The 15392-nt window shown below is 40.3% G+C and overlaps 1 protein-coding gene across 2 annotated transcripts in view; it reads right to left on the bottom strand.

Annotated features, from left to right (window-relative positions):
- The window catches only part of CGNL1 (cingulin like 1), a 144855-nt gene that overhangs the window by 84947 nt on the left and 44516 nt on the right, over positions 1–15392 (bottom strand). For both annotated transcript variants that reach the window (XM_090270659.1, XM_090270660.1), the window contains exons 2-6: positions 6633–8231; positions 5808–5902; positions 3908–4013; positions 860–961; positions 176–324 (exon numbers count right to left, since the gene is read on the bottom strand). In XM_090270659.1, coding sequence (XP_090126785.1) covers positions 176–324; positions 860–961; positions 3908–4013; positions 5808–5902; positions 6633–8216 — 2036 coding nt within the window. In that variant the 5' untranslated portion in view covers positions 8217–8231. The remainder of the gene's footprint in view (positions 1–175; positions 325–859; positions 962–3907; positions 4014–5807; positions 5903–6632; positions 8232–15392) is intronic.

The following is a 15392-nucleotide window of genomic DNA, read 5'->3' as shown; positions in this document are numbered from 1 at the left end:
AAGGGCTGAAAGCTTACAAAACATGCTTTAAACGGAGTACAAAGAATTTTAAAATTATTAACCTTTTTTGCTTACCAGGGAGAAAAGGAAGAGTCAGCAGCCACTGGGGACCAGTGGACTAAAAGGTTCTGCATACATACATCGGAAGGACACAGGCTCTTGGCCCAGAACTTACTCTTCCAGGTTTGTCCGGAGCTCCCCTTCACTTTCTTCCAGTCGCTGCTGCAGTGTGGTGTTCTCTTCCACCTTCTTGTCATGCTGGCTCTGGAGTTCTTCTAAGTTTGCTTTCATTCTCTCTCTCTCTTCTTTGAGGTTCTGTTGATTCTAATATGAATACATGTGATTTTAAAGTACCTCCACTATACATTGTCATCCCACAGTAGCCTACTTCTAATCTCTGATGACTCCATATCTTTGCACTTATATTATTAATTGCATTAATTTTTAATTGAACTATGTAATTAAAGCATAAGTTTGTAATTAGAAAGAATATTAAATATTTAACGTTTTCATACTTCCAAAAGAGAAACAGAAACACAGCTAAACCTCATTCTATTTTGATTACTTAGTTCCAATATTTAATATGCATTTAGTTTCCTACTGACCTGCCCGAATCCAAGAGTGTTTCTTTTACTCTGTCAAAGCAAACAGTCTCTATATGCTTGTGTTACCTTAAAAAAAAGTTATTTGGACAGTAAAAGCCCATATACAGGAATTTACTTCAGTGATAAGAAGAAAGAATGTTTCTCTCAGGGAAAAAAATGGCTTTCAATTCACTTGGGTATCCCAAGGTACTTAAAATATCCTTTATGAATTGAGACAGAAATGAAAATAAATAAATAAAGGAAAAATCAGATACCTTGACTTCTAGTTGAAGCTGTCTCTGAAGTTCTGCCACTTCTGTGGTTAACTTGTTTTTCTGTTCCAATAAATCTTTGACTTCAGATGAAGAATTAGAAGCCTACAATTAATTACAAAGATATACTAATTTAAATGTTCAAGGTGCTTTATTTTAATTCTTTCCCCAAAAACATAATCAGAGCAGTAACACAAAAGTCTGAAGACTCAATTCCAATGTAGATCCCTACAGAGAAGGGGCATGAGGAAACCTGCAATGTGATGGGAGTGTCCTGCGTCTTGGTCTGAGTGGTGTTTGCGTAGTCACACACCTATGTTTTTTTATAAAAATCAATAAACTATGCAATTAAGATTTGTGAATTTACTGAAACTTATACCCCAATAAAACAATGTAAAAATTAAAAATAAATATTTGTGAAGATTCCTCTATTGCATAAAGTAACACCCAAAGCCCATGTCTCTGTGTTTCCAAGGCCCTTTGTATAAAAATCTATTACAGAATTTTCATTAGGTTGGGAATTATCGTTCCATAACCACCGAGATTTTTATCCCTCACTCTCTGCATACGCCTATATGCAAGTAGTAAATTAGTGTATGCTGGGCAAATTGGCTTTCTTCTTTCAGATGTCACATTTCCATAATGGAAAGAGATATAATGAACAGGGATCTGATTAAAGAGAGCCTATTAGAAAAGATCTCTGATCTGAGTATGAATATTAATGGATCTATTTTTTTTTCTCCCATGGATGATGTTCTCAAAGGGATTTGGCTAAAATCCTATAGAGCAAGGTGGTTAGAAAACTACAAATAGGGGAGGGGAATAAAAGCAGGAATCAAAGCTAGAAAAGGCAGTAACTTGGCCCTCATGTGCCTGAATCCAGGTGTGAGTTGTCCATGATGAACTTGGAATGATGTATTTCCTCACCTACTCCTGTGAGGTTAACCAGAATCCCCCAGTGAACAAAAACACAGGATTTCCAAGTCTCTCAGATAAAATAAGAACAATTCATTTTAGAAATTAAATCCAACCCATGAGAAACTTATACACTGCTCTTTCCCAAACAAAAACTTTGCCTGCTTCGCTGTTTTCCAATATGGTCTCAGTCCATATGGGAGAGGGTTCTTACATTCTCTCACAGAAAATCACTTAACTGACACCAAAAAGATAAAACTCCAAAGCCTTTGCCAGCAAATAGTCAGATTCAGAAAATAAGAGGGAGATAATGGGAGTAGGAAAATATGGGCAACAAGGCTTTCACCGCCCGCTCCATGACCGGAGCCAGAAGTCTAAGAGCCTTAGTTCAATTTCTCATCATCTCTCCTTTGGTTCAGCAGTGCTTCTTAAATGGTCTCCCTTCCTCTAATCTTACCTCTCTCAAAAAGCTACAAAAGGAATGAACTTTTATGCATATGATGCTATCCTTTCCTGTTTAAAGTCCATCAATGGTAGCCCATCAACCTCAACTTGAAATGGAAACTTCTTACGCGATTTCTGGGGTCCTTCCACCTGGTGCTTCAATCCCCACAAATTCTCTGCTCCAGCTGCACAGATTTCCTTCACTGCCTAGATATGGCAGGCACAGGCCTCTTTACATTTTGTTTCTGCCATTCCCTCCACCTACTGCGCCCTGCTTTCCCTTCTCCCACAGCATTCTAGTATTACCAGCTCCAGAAGGGCTACCTTTAACTTCCCCAGTTTGGGCTGGATACTCCTAGTCTGTGACCCTCAATGACAATCTTAACATCAAATGATGTCCAAAAAAAAAAAAAGACCAAAGGATGTGTTCTCCCTAAGAATATACAGGTAATGAAAAGCAAGAGTTGGAATTATAATTTGGATTTAAGAGTTTTAGCAAAACAATAAAAATAAATCCTAAACAAATTTTAAGAACTATGTAGAGCTCCTAAAGCAAGGTGTATAATCTAAAGATTCCCCAGTAGAAGTAGTTAATATATGTATCAATAAATATTATATACAGAGGTGGGCAAAAGTAGGTTTACAGTTGTGAGTATGCAACAGTTTATTCTTGTATTATAATTTATTTATTGTATTTTCCACACGAACAACTGTAAACCTACTTTTGCCCACCCCTGTGTGTGTATGTATATATACACACATCTCATATACACATAAATATACATATACATTTGTAGTTTTATTTGATGCCAGAGCAGCAGTCACAGGTAGCTGAGTGCTGAGCAGTAGAGAAAAGAAGGCAGTTGATGCCTAAAAATATCTTCTATACATTTTTCCAAAGCTGAAAAGGAGCTATAGACAGACTTCCTATGACCTGCCTCTGGGTATCTTCTCACTCCTGCCCATGCAGTGCTCCCCTGCATGAAGAGGAAGTAAAAACACACAAGCAAGAAATGGGTCCCAGTTTATAGTGGGGAAGAACTGAGGAACAAGTGTTTAGTCACCTCTCTTAAACACCTTGTCCTTTCAGGGCCCAAGGTGCGTCTGACATACAGTAGATGTTCATCAACTATAAGACAAATCCTTTTTTAACAAAAAAACATATCTCCAAGTCCCAAATCGAATTCAGGACAATCAATTAAACAGGCAGTTTTTTAACAAAAATTTGGCGCCGCTCCACTCCTTCCTTTCCCTTCCACCAGTGCTGGTTGGCTTCACCTGTCTCTGTTCCTTAGTCTCTTGATCTTATTCTCTTATTTCTTATTCTCTTTAGTTCCGGAGCTTGGGTCCAAGCCAGTTCACACATACCTTCTGAATTTGCCTATGATAATGCTAGGGTTCTCTACCCATTACTTTGCTTCATTCCTTTTTCTCTTCTTTTCCTTTTCTAAATGATTCATCCTATTATATTTTTATATGTTTTAAATAAAATATCTTAAAATCTTTCTGTAAAAAAGAGACAGGGTACAAATTCATAACATTTAAAGCATGATCTTCCATCTCAGGTACCAGTCTCTACTCAGGAAACGTCCCATTTCGTGCTATAACCAATTATACAGACTCAAGAAACAGCAATCTGTTTGCCACACTCCATGTTAAATGCCCTCTAGGAGACACAAAACTTCAACTTACTTGATTATTTCCTTGTGTGCTTCCTGCTGCTCGAGACTTTAAAGTCTGGATTTTCTCAAAGACCAAGTTGACTTTCCTTTTAGTAGCATCATCATTATCGGTGCTTCTGAAAAAAGAGGCAAAAGAGCCCTGACTGGTGTGGTTCAGTGGGTTGGGCGTCGGCCCACAAACCTAAAGGTCGCTGGTTCGAGTCCTGGTCAGGGCGCGTGCCTGGGTCACAGACCAGATCCCCCCATTGGGGGCATGCGGTGTTTCTCTTGCACATCAATATTTCTCTCCCTCTCTTTCTCCCTCCCTTGCTCTCTCTCTAAAATTAAACAAATAAAATCTTTAAAAAAAGAGAAACAACAATGAGGGGCAACCACTCGCTGGTCTTCGAATATTTTACATGCTGTGACACACAAACAAGCCCTTTAAGGAGACAAATGGCAGGAGGCATGATTTTTTTTTTTTTTAATTGCAAAACCAGTGTGAGAAGAGAAGGATGGATGGTGTATTTTTTCACTCAATAAACTATTCTGTATTACCACTCAGTTTGAGACAGGGGTTCTCACTTCCAAACAGATGCAAGAGACAGCAACATTCTAAATAAGCTTGGAGAAAACATCCAGTGAAAACTTAGTCATTTGTTGTTTGATTCAGATTAATTACATTCATTCTGACAAGGGATTTCTCCTGTGTGTGCGTCTCACACACGCATAATTTTTACTTTTAAATCTTACACTTAAGAATGATCTGCAGTGATCTTGTCTAGCTATGTCTAAAAAAATATATTCCCCAAACCAAGATTGTCAACACAGCAGCCCTTTGTCCAGACTTTAACAGGTAATGAATGATTGGCTAAAGTTTTATTAACTTGAACCACACCTTCTATCACACATACCCGACAATTAGGGGAAAAAAATTTTTTAATAAGTTTCCTTAAATATTAGGTGCCTGCTGTTGAAGTCTGTCTCACCAGTCTCTCAAATCATAAACCAAAAGAATAAAAGAATTTAGAGTTTTAAAAATCAGAAGTTCTCCTACCTTAACCTTAAGTAAAATCCTTCACAGAGAGACACTAATAACTAGTTCTTGGCTAGAAGAATAGAAGAATCTCTATGGTTACTTTTTTTTCCTCAAAAGAGCCCTTATCTTATATTTTGAACCAGACTGTTTTGTCAGCTCTATATTACTGACAAATAAGTGTAAGGCTCAATACAAAAATGTGAAGTGTTTTGATAACCAATGAGTATTTGCCATGTGACTTTCAGTCATGTCAGGTGGTAAAGCTTTTTTTTTTTCCTTTTTAATCACATCTGATGAGAGAACTGAAACAGAAACTTCAAATTCCTGACCTAGAATTCCAGCGCAATTATTATCTAAGTAAGGACTGAAAACCAGATTATACCAAATCAACCTCCAAGATAAGAATGTGGAAAGCACTGCTTTTCAATGACTCACACATGCTTTAAAAATAATGGCAGCAGGGGCTCCTGGCCAATGTCAACTCTGGGGAGGGAAGGAGGTGTTTTTATTTGTAACTTCTCATAAGGGATGATAGAGCACCAGTGTGTACATGGAAGAACGTAAGGGGATGGCAGACAACTCAAAATGGAACAATAGACATTCTTCCTATCTTTGAATTTGCTTTTAATACCAAATTTAGTAGCCATTTAAAAAATATATTCATTTGTAAATTTTAAAATATGAGGTCCTTCCTTACACTCCCCTCCTCTGCTCTTCACTCCCCACCACCCAAGATTTAAATGTTGCTGTGAAAACTCCAGTCGTTGAATCTTAACCCTCAAACGGCTCACACAGGGCAGCAAGGGAGGGCAAAACACAAGGTCTCAGAAGAGGAAATTCAGAGCCCCACAAGAAATGACAATATTTTGCTCTTTTAAGGAAATGTACTAACCCTTCTTTGAGGTAATTGTAAAGTATCTGCTTGGCCGTCTCCTCATTGGTTTGTTGAGTGAGCTCTTGCTGGCCTTTTAACAGATCCGGTGTGGCCTGGAACATAATGTCAGTTATTAGATCACAGGACAGTGTTTCTAGGAGGAAGGCAAAACCGTGAAGCAGAAGCTTCCAAACACATTCCTACTTCCCCAAAATGATTCCTCAGGTAAGGATCCTCCTTGCAACTGGTTCCGTCACTTAGTAAGTATAAGTAGCTCTGTAACCTTGGGCAAGTTACTTAACTTCTTCTCACCTCAATTTTCTCACTTGTAAATTGGAGTTCATAGGACCTGCCCTCATAGGGTTGGTTCCATCCTATAATATACAACAAATAGTGCCTGACACTTACTGACCTTATTATCACTTTTATCATTGTCATTAAGTTTTTATTGTATCTACCAAAACATTAGGTATACTACTTAAATAAATTCCATCACTTTAGGGTTAACCTTAAATTAGGATTAACCTAATTTCTCAGGCCAGAAATTAACCCAGTCACTCAAGTTCATGAGGAAAATTAACAAATCTACACAAACCTAAGCACTAAACCTCTGTGTGGAAACAAATTCTACGTACTTCCTGATTTCACACCTATGCAAATAGAAAAGTCGAACTTCTCTATAGTGTTTGACAAGTTACTTTACAGACAAGACCCCAGAGGAAATCTAGTTGTACCTGAATTAACTTAGAAAACCATACAATTGGGAGTAGGACATACCTGCAGGAAAAACAAATCAGACTACAGCATTTAGAACAGAGGGTGGGGGACTCACACCAGTGTTACCTGAGTATTTGAGGTGGACGTAAATGTCTTCACAGAAATCTTCTTGGCACCAGAGTCAGGCGAAGTCACTAGCCCCCGATTCTGTAACATCAGCGTAGCAGTGGCTGTTTTGATTTCCTCCTCCTTCTTATTCTGTGCTGGGTAGGAGGATGTACATGCGGTTGTATTTTCCTGACCACCTTTGCTTTCTAGAACTTTCTCCTCTTTGCTCTGCTGGGGAGGCCTGGGGTGGCCTGCCTGAAGCTTGGCGGAGGTGCGGCCCGCACTCTGCTTCCCACGGTGCTCCTGGGCCAGCGGCCGCTGCGGACACACCTGCGAGGGGCGCAGGAGGTGCTCGCTGGACTTGCCCAAGTTCCTGCTGAATTCATTCAGGTACTCCGAGTTCCCTTGGAGACCAAAAGGAAAGGCACTATCCACGCTTCTGGACCTCTTCCTGTCTTCTGGATTGATTCTGTTTCGCCTCCCAGACCGTCCCCTTCTCTGCAGCCCAGGTTTTTGGTCAAATTTTTCAATTAACTGATCCACACCAGGAATTGATCCTGTATCAATATCGCGCCCAGTTCCTGGCAAGAAGGGGATATATCTTCTGTTTTCATGGCGATTCACATTGTCGGCGTGAATGGCACATTCTTGATCATCAAGTAAAAATCTGTATAAGGAGTTGGCCGAAGTGGGCGTTGTCGACGAGGAGGAGGATCTCCGAGACCGAGCTCCATCCAGGATGGCACCGGCTGAATCTTGTCGCCGGAAGGGAAGCACATCTGGTCTGATTTTCTTAATTTCGGAGTGGGTGTGTGGGCTATGGACAGGCAGGGGCCTCCCACCAGGGGCAAGGGCCTCTTCTGCCAGCCCCTCCTTGGCACAGCTCTGCACACTCACGCACACTGAGGTCTGCTTCTTGGGGTCATCTATGACCACTGAGCTGCATAAACGGACAGCCGTCACGTTGGATTTGGCCAGGTCTTCCAAAGGAGGGCCAGTAGGCTGAGAACTACTAGGTTTGGGAAAGCAAGGCCAACCCTTCTTATTGTTGGTACTTTTTTCCGTTAAGGTTTTTAGCCAATTACTCTCAGAAGGTTGGTGACTTTGTAAATTCAGCTCATTCTTCTCAGGATCATAGGGCTGCAAAAGCTCTGGATGCCTCTGAAAGTTGAGTACATGGGATGGCTTCATAGGCCCCTCTTTGCATTCTAGAATCCCATTCTTGCCCTCAAAGAGAGAGGGTTGTTTCAGGGCTCTTACTGAGCTTGGTGGGGCATATGGGTTTTCTGGAAACTGCAGTTCTTCTGCACTGTTCTCCTCCAGCCCAGCCCCGTTGCTGGGATGCACAGGCAGGTTATTGATCATTGGAGATGGAAATGATGGCCCGTTTTCAGAAAAAGATGTACCAGGCAGACAGCGCTCTGTGTTATTCAGGACTATGTAGGGGTGACCATCGATTCCCTGTACCCGAATACTGACACCATAGGAGCCTGCCTTAGAGGGCTGCGAATTCCTTGATTTTTTGGTTTCATCACTTGCCAGTCTCAGGTGGACGCCATATTCCTGCTGCACGTGTTGATATTCACCAAAATACAGCTCCATGGTTCACAGTTCCCGCTACCAGAAGAAAATGGGGTAAAAAGAGGACATTAAGTTAGAATTACATCTGTTTAAATGAAGATTCTGTGAGGAAACATCAAAGTTCAAAGAAAACAAAACACTTTAACAGCAAGGAAACTTCAGAAACAAGGGCTTGTCCAAGCAGGCCTTTCTGGATGCTCCTGGGCTCACGGAGCATCATGTTTTGTCAACACTGGGCTTGAGCCCTGGCCTTAGGGTAGATCGCTGGTGCAATGGTCTGAAGCCTTTGGCATAACTTCATGATTCTGCTTCTAGCTGACAGGCTGTTCTGGCTGCTTCATTTTTATCCTTAACTGGTTTCCTCACACTTTATGCTATTTATTTTTAACCAATAGGGAAATTCCAGTTGTACCAGCATTTGAGAAAAGGTACTTTTCCATGAAATCAACTAAGAGCTATGGTTTTCTGATGCTCACCACTTTTCTTTCTTCCTAGACCATTAGTTTCTCTGTCAAAATAACCCTCTCAACCTTTTTTGTGCATAACACTGCTTTGAAATCTTTATTACTGTTTATTTAGATATACTGTTTAAAACATTTTCACTTTAAGGAATCAGTTGTTTGTGAGACTGACAGTGAGAATAAATGATTAAAAACAATTTTCAATCCTTTTTTCTAATAAAAAAGTAAGATATTGATCTGAAATACATTGTATAAAACTGAAGACTCAAAGCTCTTTATTTTGTGATGGATCTTAATGCCAAGAATCACTGCCTTCACCCTTCCAGTGTGTGGCCACACTTGACAGAGATGCACACAGATCACCAGCCCACGCCATACTCGGCAGATTTCTCACCAGAAATTCACGTCTATCACCAAAACACTCAAACAGCAGTAAGAGCAGTAAGAACTGGTCACAGATCACAGCCATCTCATTTCTTTCAGTGTTAGCAGCCGTTCTGTGTTTCTTTCTATACTGGGATCAATCTGGTAGCATATTTTCCAAGAAAATCATCTACTTGATCCACATTTTCAAATTTATTTGCATAGTTTTGCAAAATATAAATCACTTTATCTCTATATCTATTTTTCATGATCTGGTTTTATTTGTGCTTTCTTCACCTACTTCTTGATTACGCAGGTAAAACATGGGTCTATATATATTTTTAAATTATTAAGCCCTGGCTGCTGTGGCTCAATGGATTGAGCATCGGCCTGCGAGCCAAGTGTCGCTGGTTCAATTCTCAGTCAGGGTACATTATTAGGTTGCACGTCAGGTCCCCACTTGGGGACGCATGAGAGGCAACCACACAGTGATGTTTCTCTCAAAAAAAAAAAAAAATTATTGCTCCCCCTAAAGAACTAGCTCTTAAATTTATCTTATCTTATTTTATTTTATTTTAGAGAGGGAAAGGTAGGGAAAAAGAGAGGATGAGAAACATCAGTATGCGAGAAAAACATTGATCGGTTGCCTCTTGCACTCGCCCCAAGCGGGCACCAAGCCTGAAACCCAAGCATGTGTCCCAACCAGAAATCTAACTAGCAATCCTTTGCTTTGCAGGACAACGCCCAATCAACTGAACCATGCCAGCCAGGGCATATTTATCCTTTCTTTTTTTTCATTTTCTAATTTATTGAGTTCTAGTTTGAGCATCATTATTTCCTTCTGCTTTCCTTTATTTTGTTGTTTTAGATTTCAGTTTCTTTACTTGCATGCTTCATTTGTTTATTTTTATTTTTAATTATATTCCATAAATTGTGATATGTGACTATTTCAGTTAGGAATTTTATTGATTGATTCCTACTAACAAAGAGACCCAAAATAGCAACTTAAGACTTAGGATATTTTTTGCCCTGGCCAGTGTGGCTCAGTTGGTTAGAGCATCATCTCATAAACAGAAAGATTGCAGGTTCAATCCCTGGTCAGGCCACATACCTAGGTTTAGTTCAGTTCCTGTTCAGAGTGTGTACGGGAGGCAACCAATTGATCTTTTGCTCTCTCATTGATGTCTCTCTGTCTCTCTGTCTCTCTCCCTCTCTCCCTTTTTCTCTCTCTAAAAAGCAACAAAAAAAAAAAAAAATGTCCTTGGGTGAGGACAAAAAATAAAACAGAGAGTTAATATTTTTCCCCCCAGAAGAAGTCCAAGGCTGGAATGAATAGATCCCTGGATATTTTTGAGGAACACCTCTTTTATCTTTCCACTCATCTACCTTTACTAGCTATTAGATATTTTTGGTTATAAGATGGCTGATCCAGTATCATATATGCCAAAGACTTACTAGACAGTTGAGTCAACCTTCTTTCCTGGAAGCCCTGCCCTCCAATCATCCCTTGCATCTTATTAGTGAGAACTTCATCACATGACCACCCCCAGCCCCACTGACTGAAAGGAGGGCTGTGAAATTGGGTTTTTTAGCTGGTCAATGACATGCTCAACAAAAGCAATGTTCTGTTAGTAAAAAGAGAAAATGGACATTGGGAAGGCAGCTCTCCACCACAGTAATGTTTCTGTTATTATTTTCTAGATGGTTTCAATTTCTGGTTTTGATTTCTTCTTTGATACAAGAGTTTTTTGAGAAAGTTTGGTTTGGAGAGTTTCTATTTCTATATGTTGTACATTTCTACTTTCATTGTAGTCAGAAAATAAAGTCTATTATTTCTTCCTCCTTAAATGTATTTAAGTTTCCTTTGTGGACAAAGCATATGGGTAATTTCCGTCAATGTCTAATGGGTGCTGCTGTAGTTCCTTTTGTAAGTCATGGCATTCAAAATACATCCATTAACACAACCTTACCAATTACAGTATTCCCTCACTTATCGCAGGTATTATGTTCTAGACGCCCCCGCGAAGTAGAAACCTTACATTTATTCTGCACTCTTAAACCCACGTAACTTTAACAACATATGTATACAGTACCGCAAAATCCCGCGATACACTGTATAGCAAAAAATCCGCAATAAATAATTAAATATAATATTTTTCAAAATCCCGCGATAAGTGAACCGCGATATAGAGAGGGACTACTGTATTTGATTCAGCTCTGGCACATCTTTACTTATTTTGTCTTTCTGATTTATCTTGGCTCTTCCTCAATACATTTGTCTCCTACTATTGGCATGATGCTGTCAGTTTTGCTTGGTGATTATCCTTTTACATGTAAAACATGTTAGACATCATCGTCTATTTTACAGATAGAAACAACTTGGAGAGGGACATTCATCTGCAAAATTCATCATTATCTCACAGATTCTAGTGATTTCATTATGTTGACTTTCATTTTCATCAGTTATACTAACATTTTTTAGTAATGTTAAATCTTTAGACTGAATTTCAATTATTTTTGGTATTTCTCATTTGCTTTTCAACTCCACATTTTCTGTTGTTGTTGTTCTACATTTGGAGAAATATATCCTCAACTGTTTCTTTTTTTAATTCAAATATTTAATTTGATATTTCCACTATCACTTTCTTGTTCTCTAATTTTCTTTCATAAGTGCTATTCTCATTTTAGACATGAAATAGCTTCTCACTTTCTGCAAAGATTACCATACCTTTTTTTAAAAACTCCATTTTCTCTGCTACCTGCACTGTGTCTACTTTCTGCAGGGGTTCTCTTTTCTGATTGGTTCTGGCCCATGTCTTTCACGTTGAGGCTTCCCTGATATGACTCGGTTCCTCGGCTGCCTTGTCCTATTAAGAGCAAAGCACTAAAAGCAGATTGGAGGCTCTGTGTGTGGAGGAGTTACTCTCTGGTGAGCTTCAAGTGATGTAGGAACAAAGGTGCCACACTTTCCACTGAGGCACCCATACATTTCAGTATCTGGGGCCTTTTTTTTTCCCCCTAGAACTGTTTGATTTGTCAAGAGAAGGAGCTTCTAATCCCCTGTTGGAGCTGCTGGCATAATGGAACAGGGCAAGGAGCAAGCACGGAGGTCCCAGCTCTCACTCAGTCCCCTGTTTCAGTCACCCCTTCCAACATGATTCCAGTTCAGTTTCTTCAGAGACTAGACTTCCAGTCTGCTCTGGGGTGGGGAGACAGCAGGGGCAGGTAGATGCCCAGATCCCCAGGGTACAGGGGAGGCCCTGCCCCAGGTCTCCTGGCCCTGACTCCCTAGACGTTGGCCCCTCGCCCTGCCTTCTGCAGGAACTGGTGCCTTCCCCCTGAGCCTCTCAGCAGTCTGCAGGCAAATCACCTCATTTCTATACGGCCAGCACTTGAGACTGAGGCATCCATCACTCTGCTGATTCAGTTATCGCTCCTCCGTTTGCTTTGGAGTTCTCTGCTGAGTCTCCACGGCCATTCTTTGTCTTTGCGGGTTTAATTTTTATTCCTTTACTATCTTTTGAGTGGGATTTTGAAAAGGAAAGGTCTAACATCTAGCTTGATGAGGCTAATCATCTTTGTGAAATGCCTGAATATGAGGACAAGAAGAGCTCACGTGCCTTTAGGCTGATGAAGCAGCATGAGGCCCAAACCAAAAGGACTGGGTGGGTATGTCCTGATCCCTTGTTTCCAAGCTACGTTGGCATGTTTTATTCTGCATCTCCAGAAGTGTTTGTATTCATTGAAGTTTATTTTTTAAAGTTTCTTAAAAGAAGAACTTTGGTACAAACAAGTTTATCCACCGTGATTTTTTTTAATTGCATTTACTAAGTGAGATCATTTTATTCACCAATAATCTCTTCTTATGCTGGCTCTGACTTTTCTATGAAAATATTCCTTCTAATATTTATTAATAAAATTCTTTTCTAGGGTTCTATAGTCCTTTTCATTAGTTGCTGCTACTACAGTCAACATTAATTACATTTCAATCTTTGAATAAAGCCAGTTTGGTTTTTTACAATCTTAGCTCCCTGTTAGCAAATTAATCCGCATATTTGAATTTCATGAAATGTCCACAATTTACATTTCCTTGGCAACAAACTTCAACCCAACATTTTCACAGCATGACGTTTCTCAGCTGGGTCCTGAAAATGTGGGTTTCCTTCCCCATCACAGCGTAAACACTGACTTAGTGAATGAATTTAAGGACAGATGTTCTCCATTTTCCAGACACAGGGTCACCTCACTATCTTACGTGCTCCACAGACACACTTGTTCAGCCGGGGGACTAAGCCCAACCCAGGGCTTACATAACTTCGCAGTACATGCTGACCAACTGCCAGGAGGTAACACTGTGGTACTTGGCAAATAAAAGTGGTGTTTTGGAGTGGAAATAATGCTTTTGGAAAAGACCACTAAATGATGATAATTGCTTTAGTTAGTGAGATCAATGAGTGTGTTTGTGAATAAGAACGAAGAGCTCAGCACTTGGAAGAACTTGGGACATAGGCCAGATAGAAACAGGTCCTCTCTCTGGGCCATCACGTGTTATCAGCGAGGCACAGAGCTTAGTCACAACGTTGGACTACACGTCCACTCTAGTTCCCCGTGGCATCTTCAAGACCTGGAAACATATTCACCAGCAATTCCAGAGGCCCTTGTGGCTACTTTGGAAATGCTCCCAGGCAATCAGAAACCTTTCTGCTATGGTTTCCTCTCCCTCCTGAAAACAACAGTCCCCATCTGCCAGGCCAGGCTGGCTCAAGCAACAGCGTGGCACCTGGCACAGGGGAGGCCCTCCATGCACGTCGGCGGGGAATGAATAGCTCTAGTTTATCACACACCTCACTTAAAAGAACATCTAGTCCTGGCTGGTATGGCTCAGTGGATTGAGCACCGGCCTGTGAACCAAAAGGTCACAGGTTTGATTCCCAGTCAGGGTACTTTGCCTGGGTTGCAGGCCAGGTCCCCAGCTAGGGGCCTGTGAGAAGCAACCGACTGATGTTTCTCTCACACATCAATGTTTCTCTCCCTCTCTTTCTCCCTCCCTTCTCCTATCTCTGAAAATAAATAAAACCTTTTAAAAATAAATAAATGAACATCTAAAGCAGAAACAGGGAGCTAACAAGCCTCAGTGCAGTCTTAAGCCTAATTCCAGGAAATAAGAAGGGAGCCGCAAACCAAAAAGTCATGCAGGTCAGAAGATACACACAAGTTAACACCTATAAAGAGTTAATGAGATGTTCACTCCTAAAGAACTTGCTGGTAAGACTTGCAGAAAGACATGAAGTTTGTGTGGGAGTATCCACATTAGAACCTCAACTAGCCAAATATACAGTGATGGAAGGCAACTAAAATTTGGGTGGTGAGCACACAATGCAATATACAGATGATGTATTATAGAATTGTATACTTGAAACTTATCCAATCTTATTAACCAATGGCACCCCAATAATTTAATTTAAAAAACTAAATAAAAGTGAAAAATCAAAGTGCAGAAACCAAAGGTTAGTAAAATGCATACTAGTTTTTTAATGTACTCCCAAACATGACAGAAAGAGATCTAAACCAAGTCCTATTTCCTTCTTTTCTTTTTTTACTTTTCCTTCCTTTCTTTCTCCCCCACTCCCTTCCTTCCTTCCCTCCTTTCTCTTTCTTCCTCTCTACCTAGCTCCCTATCTCCCTATGAGTTCTATAGTGCAAACATAGGGAACTGACCAAGCCTTTAATATTTCAAAGGAAATGTCTTCACACAGTCAAGCCTTCAGAGCTCCCTGGGAAAATAACTTCAAAATAAACTTCAAGGTTTGAAAACGATGGCAAAGTTGCTGTCTACTTCATATAGTTCTGTATGGTTTGATTCTCTTTAAATGAGCATGACAAACAAAATTTTTCTATTTTTGGAAAAAATATATTTATCAATATTGAGCCCTGCAGCCCCCTCTCCCAACCCAACTCGTACAAAGAGGAGGATGGCAAAGAGAAGAGAAAAGCCTACAGGGAAGTTCCTTCTATGCCAGGTTTAGAAACCATGGAGAATCAAACAGGGGTGTGAAGATCAGGGTCACCAGACTCGCTAATCTAACCACACTCAGACTGGAGCACAGAAGCCAGGCTGGCTTTGCTGGGATCTGCCACCTCGCCCCTGGAAGTGCATCCTCTCCTGTCCCCGCTGATGGCCTCCTGCCACAAAAATCTCTGCTCCACTTTTGTGGTTTTGAGTCCACTCCTCTTTCCTTACCTGGTCTGAATGTGTATTACCACTTAATGTACAGTGTTTTTACATTCCCAACTTTAATTTTAAAATTAGGTGACTGATATTTTATGTTCTACATGGTGTCTGAAAAAATTACAGAATTTATGTCCACAAAAT

This window comes from Furipterus horrens, unplaced genomic scaffold, assembly GCF_987537825.1.
Source record: "Furipterus horrens unplaced genomic scaffold, mFurHor1.1.pri manual_scaffold_3, whole genome shotgun sequence".
Lineage (NCBI taxonomy): Eukaryota > Metazoa > Chordata > Mammalia > Chiroptera > Furipteridae > Furipterus > Furipterus horrens.
This window is presented reverse-complemented; position numbering and strand designations above follow the sequence as displayed.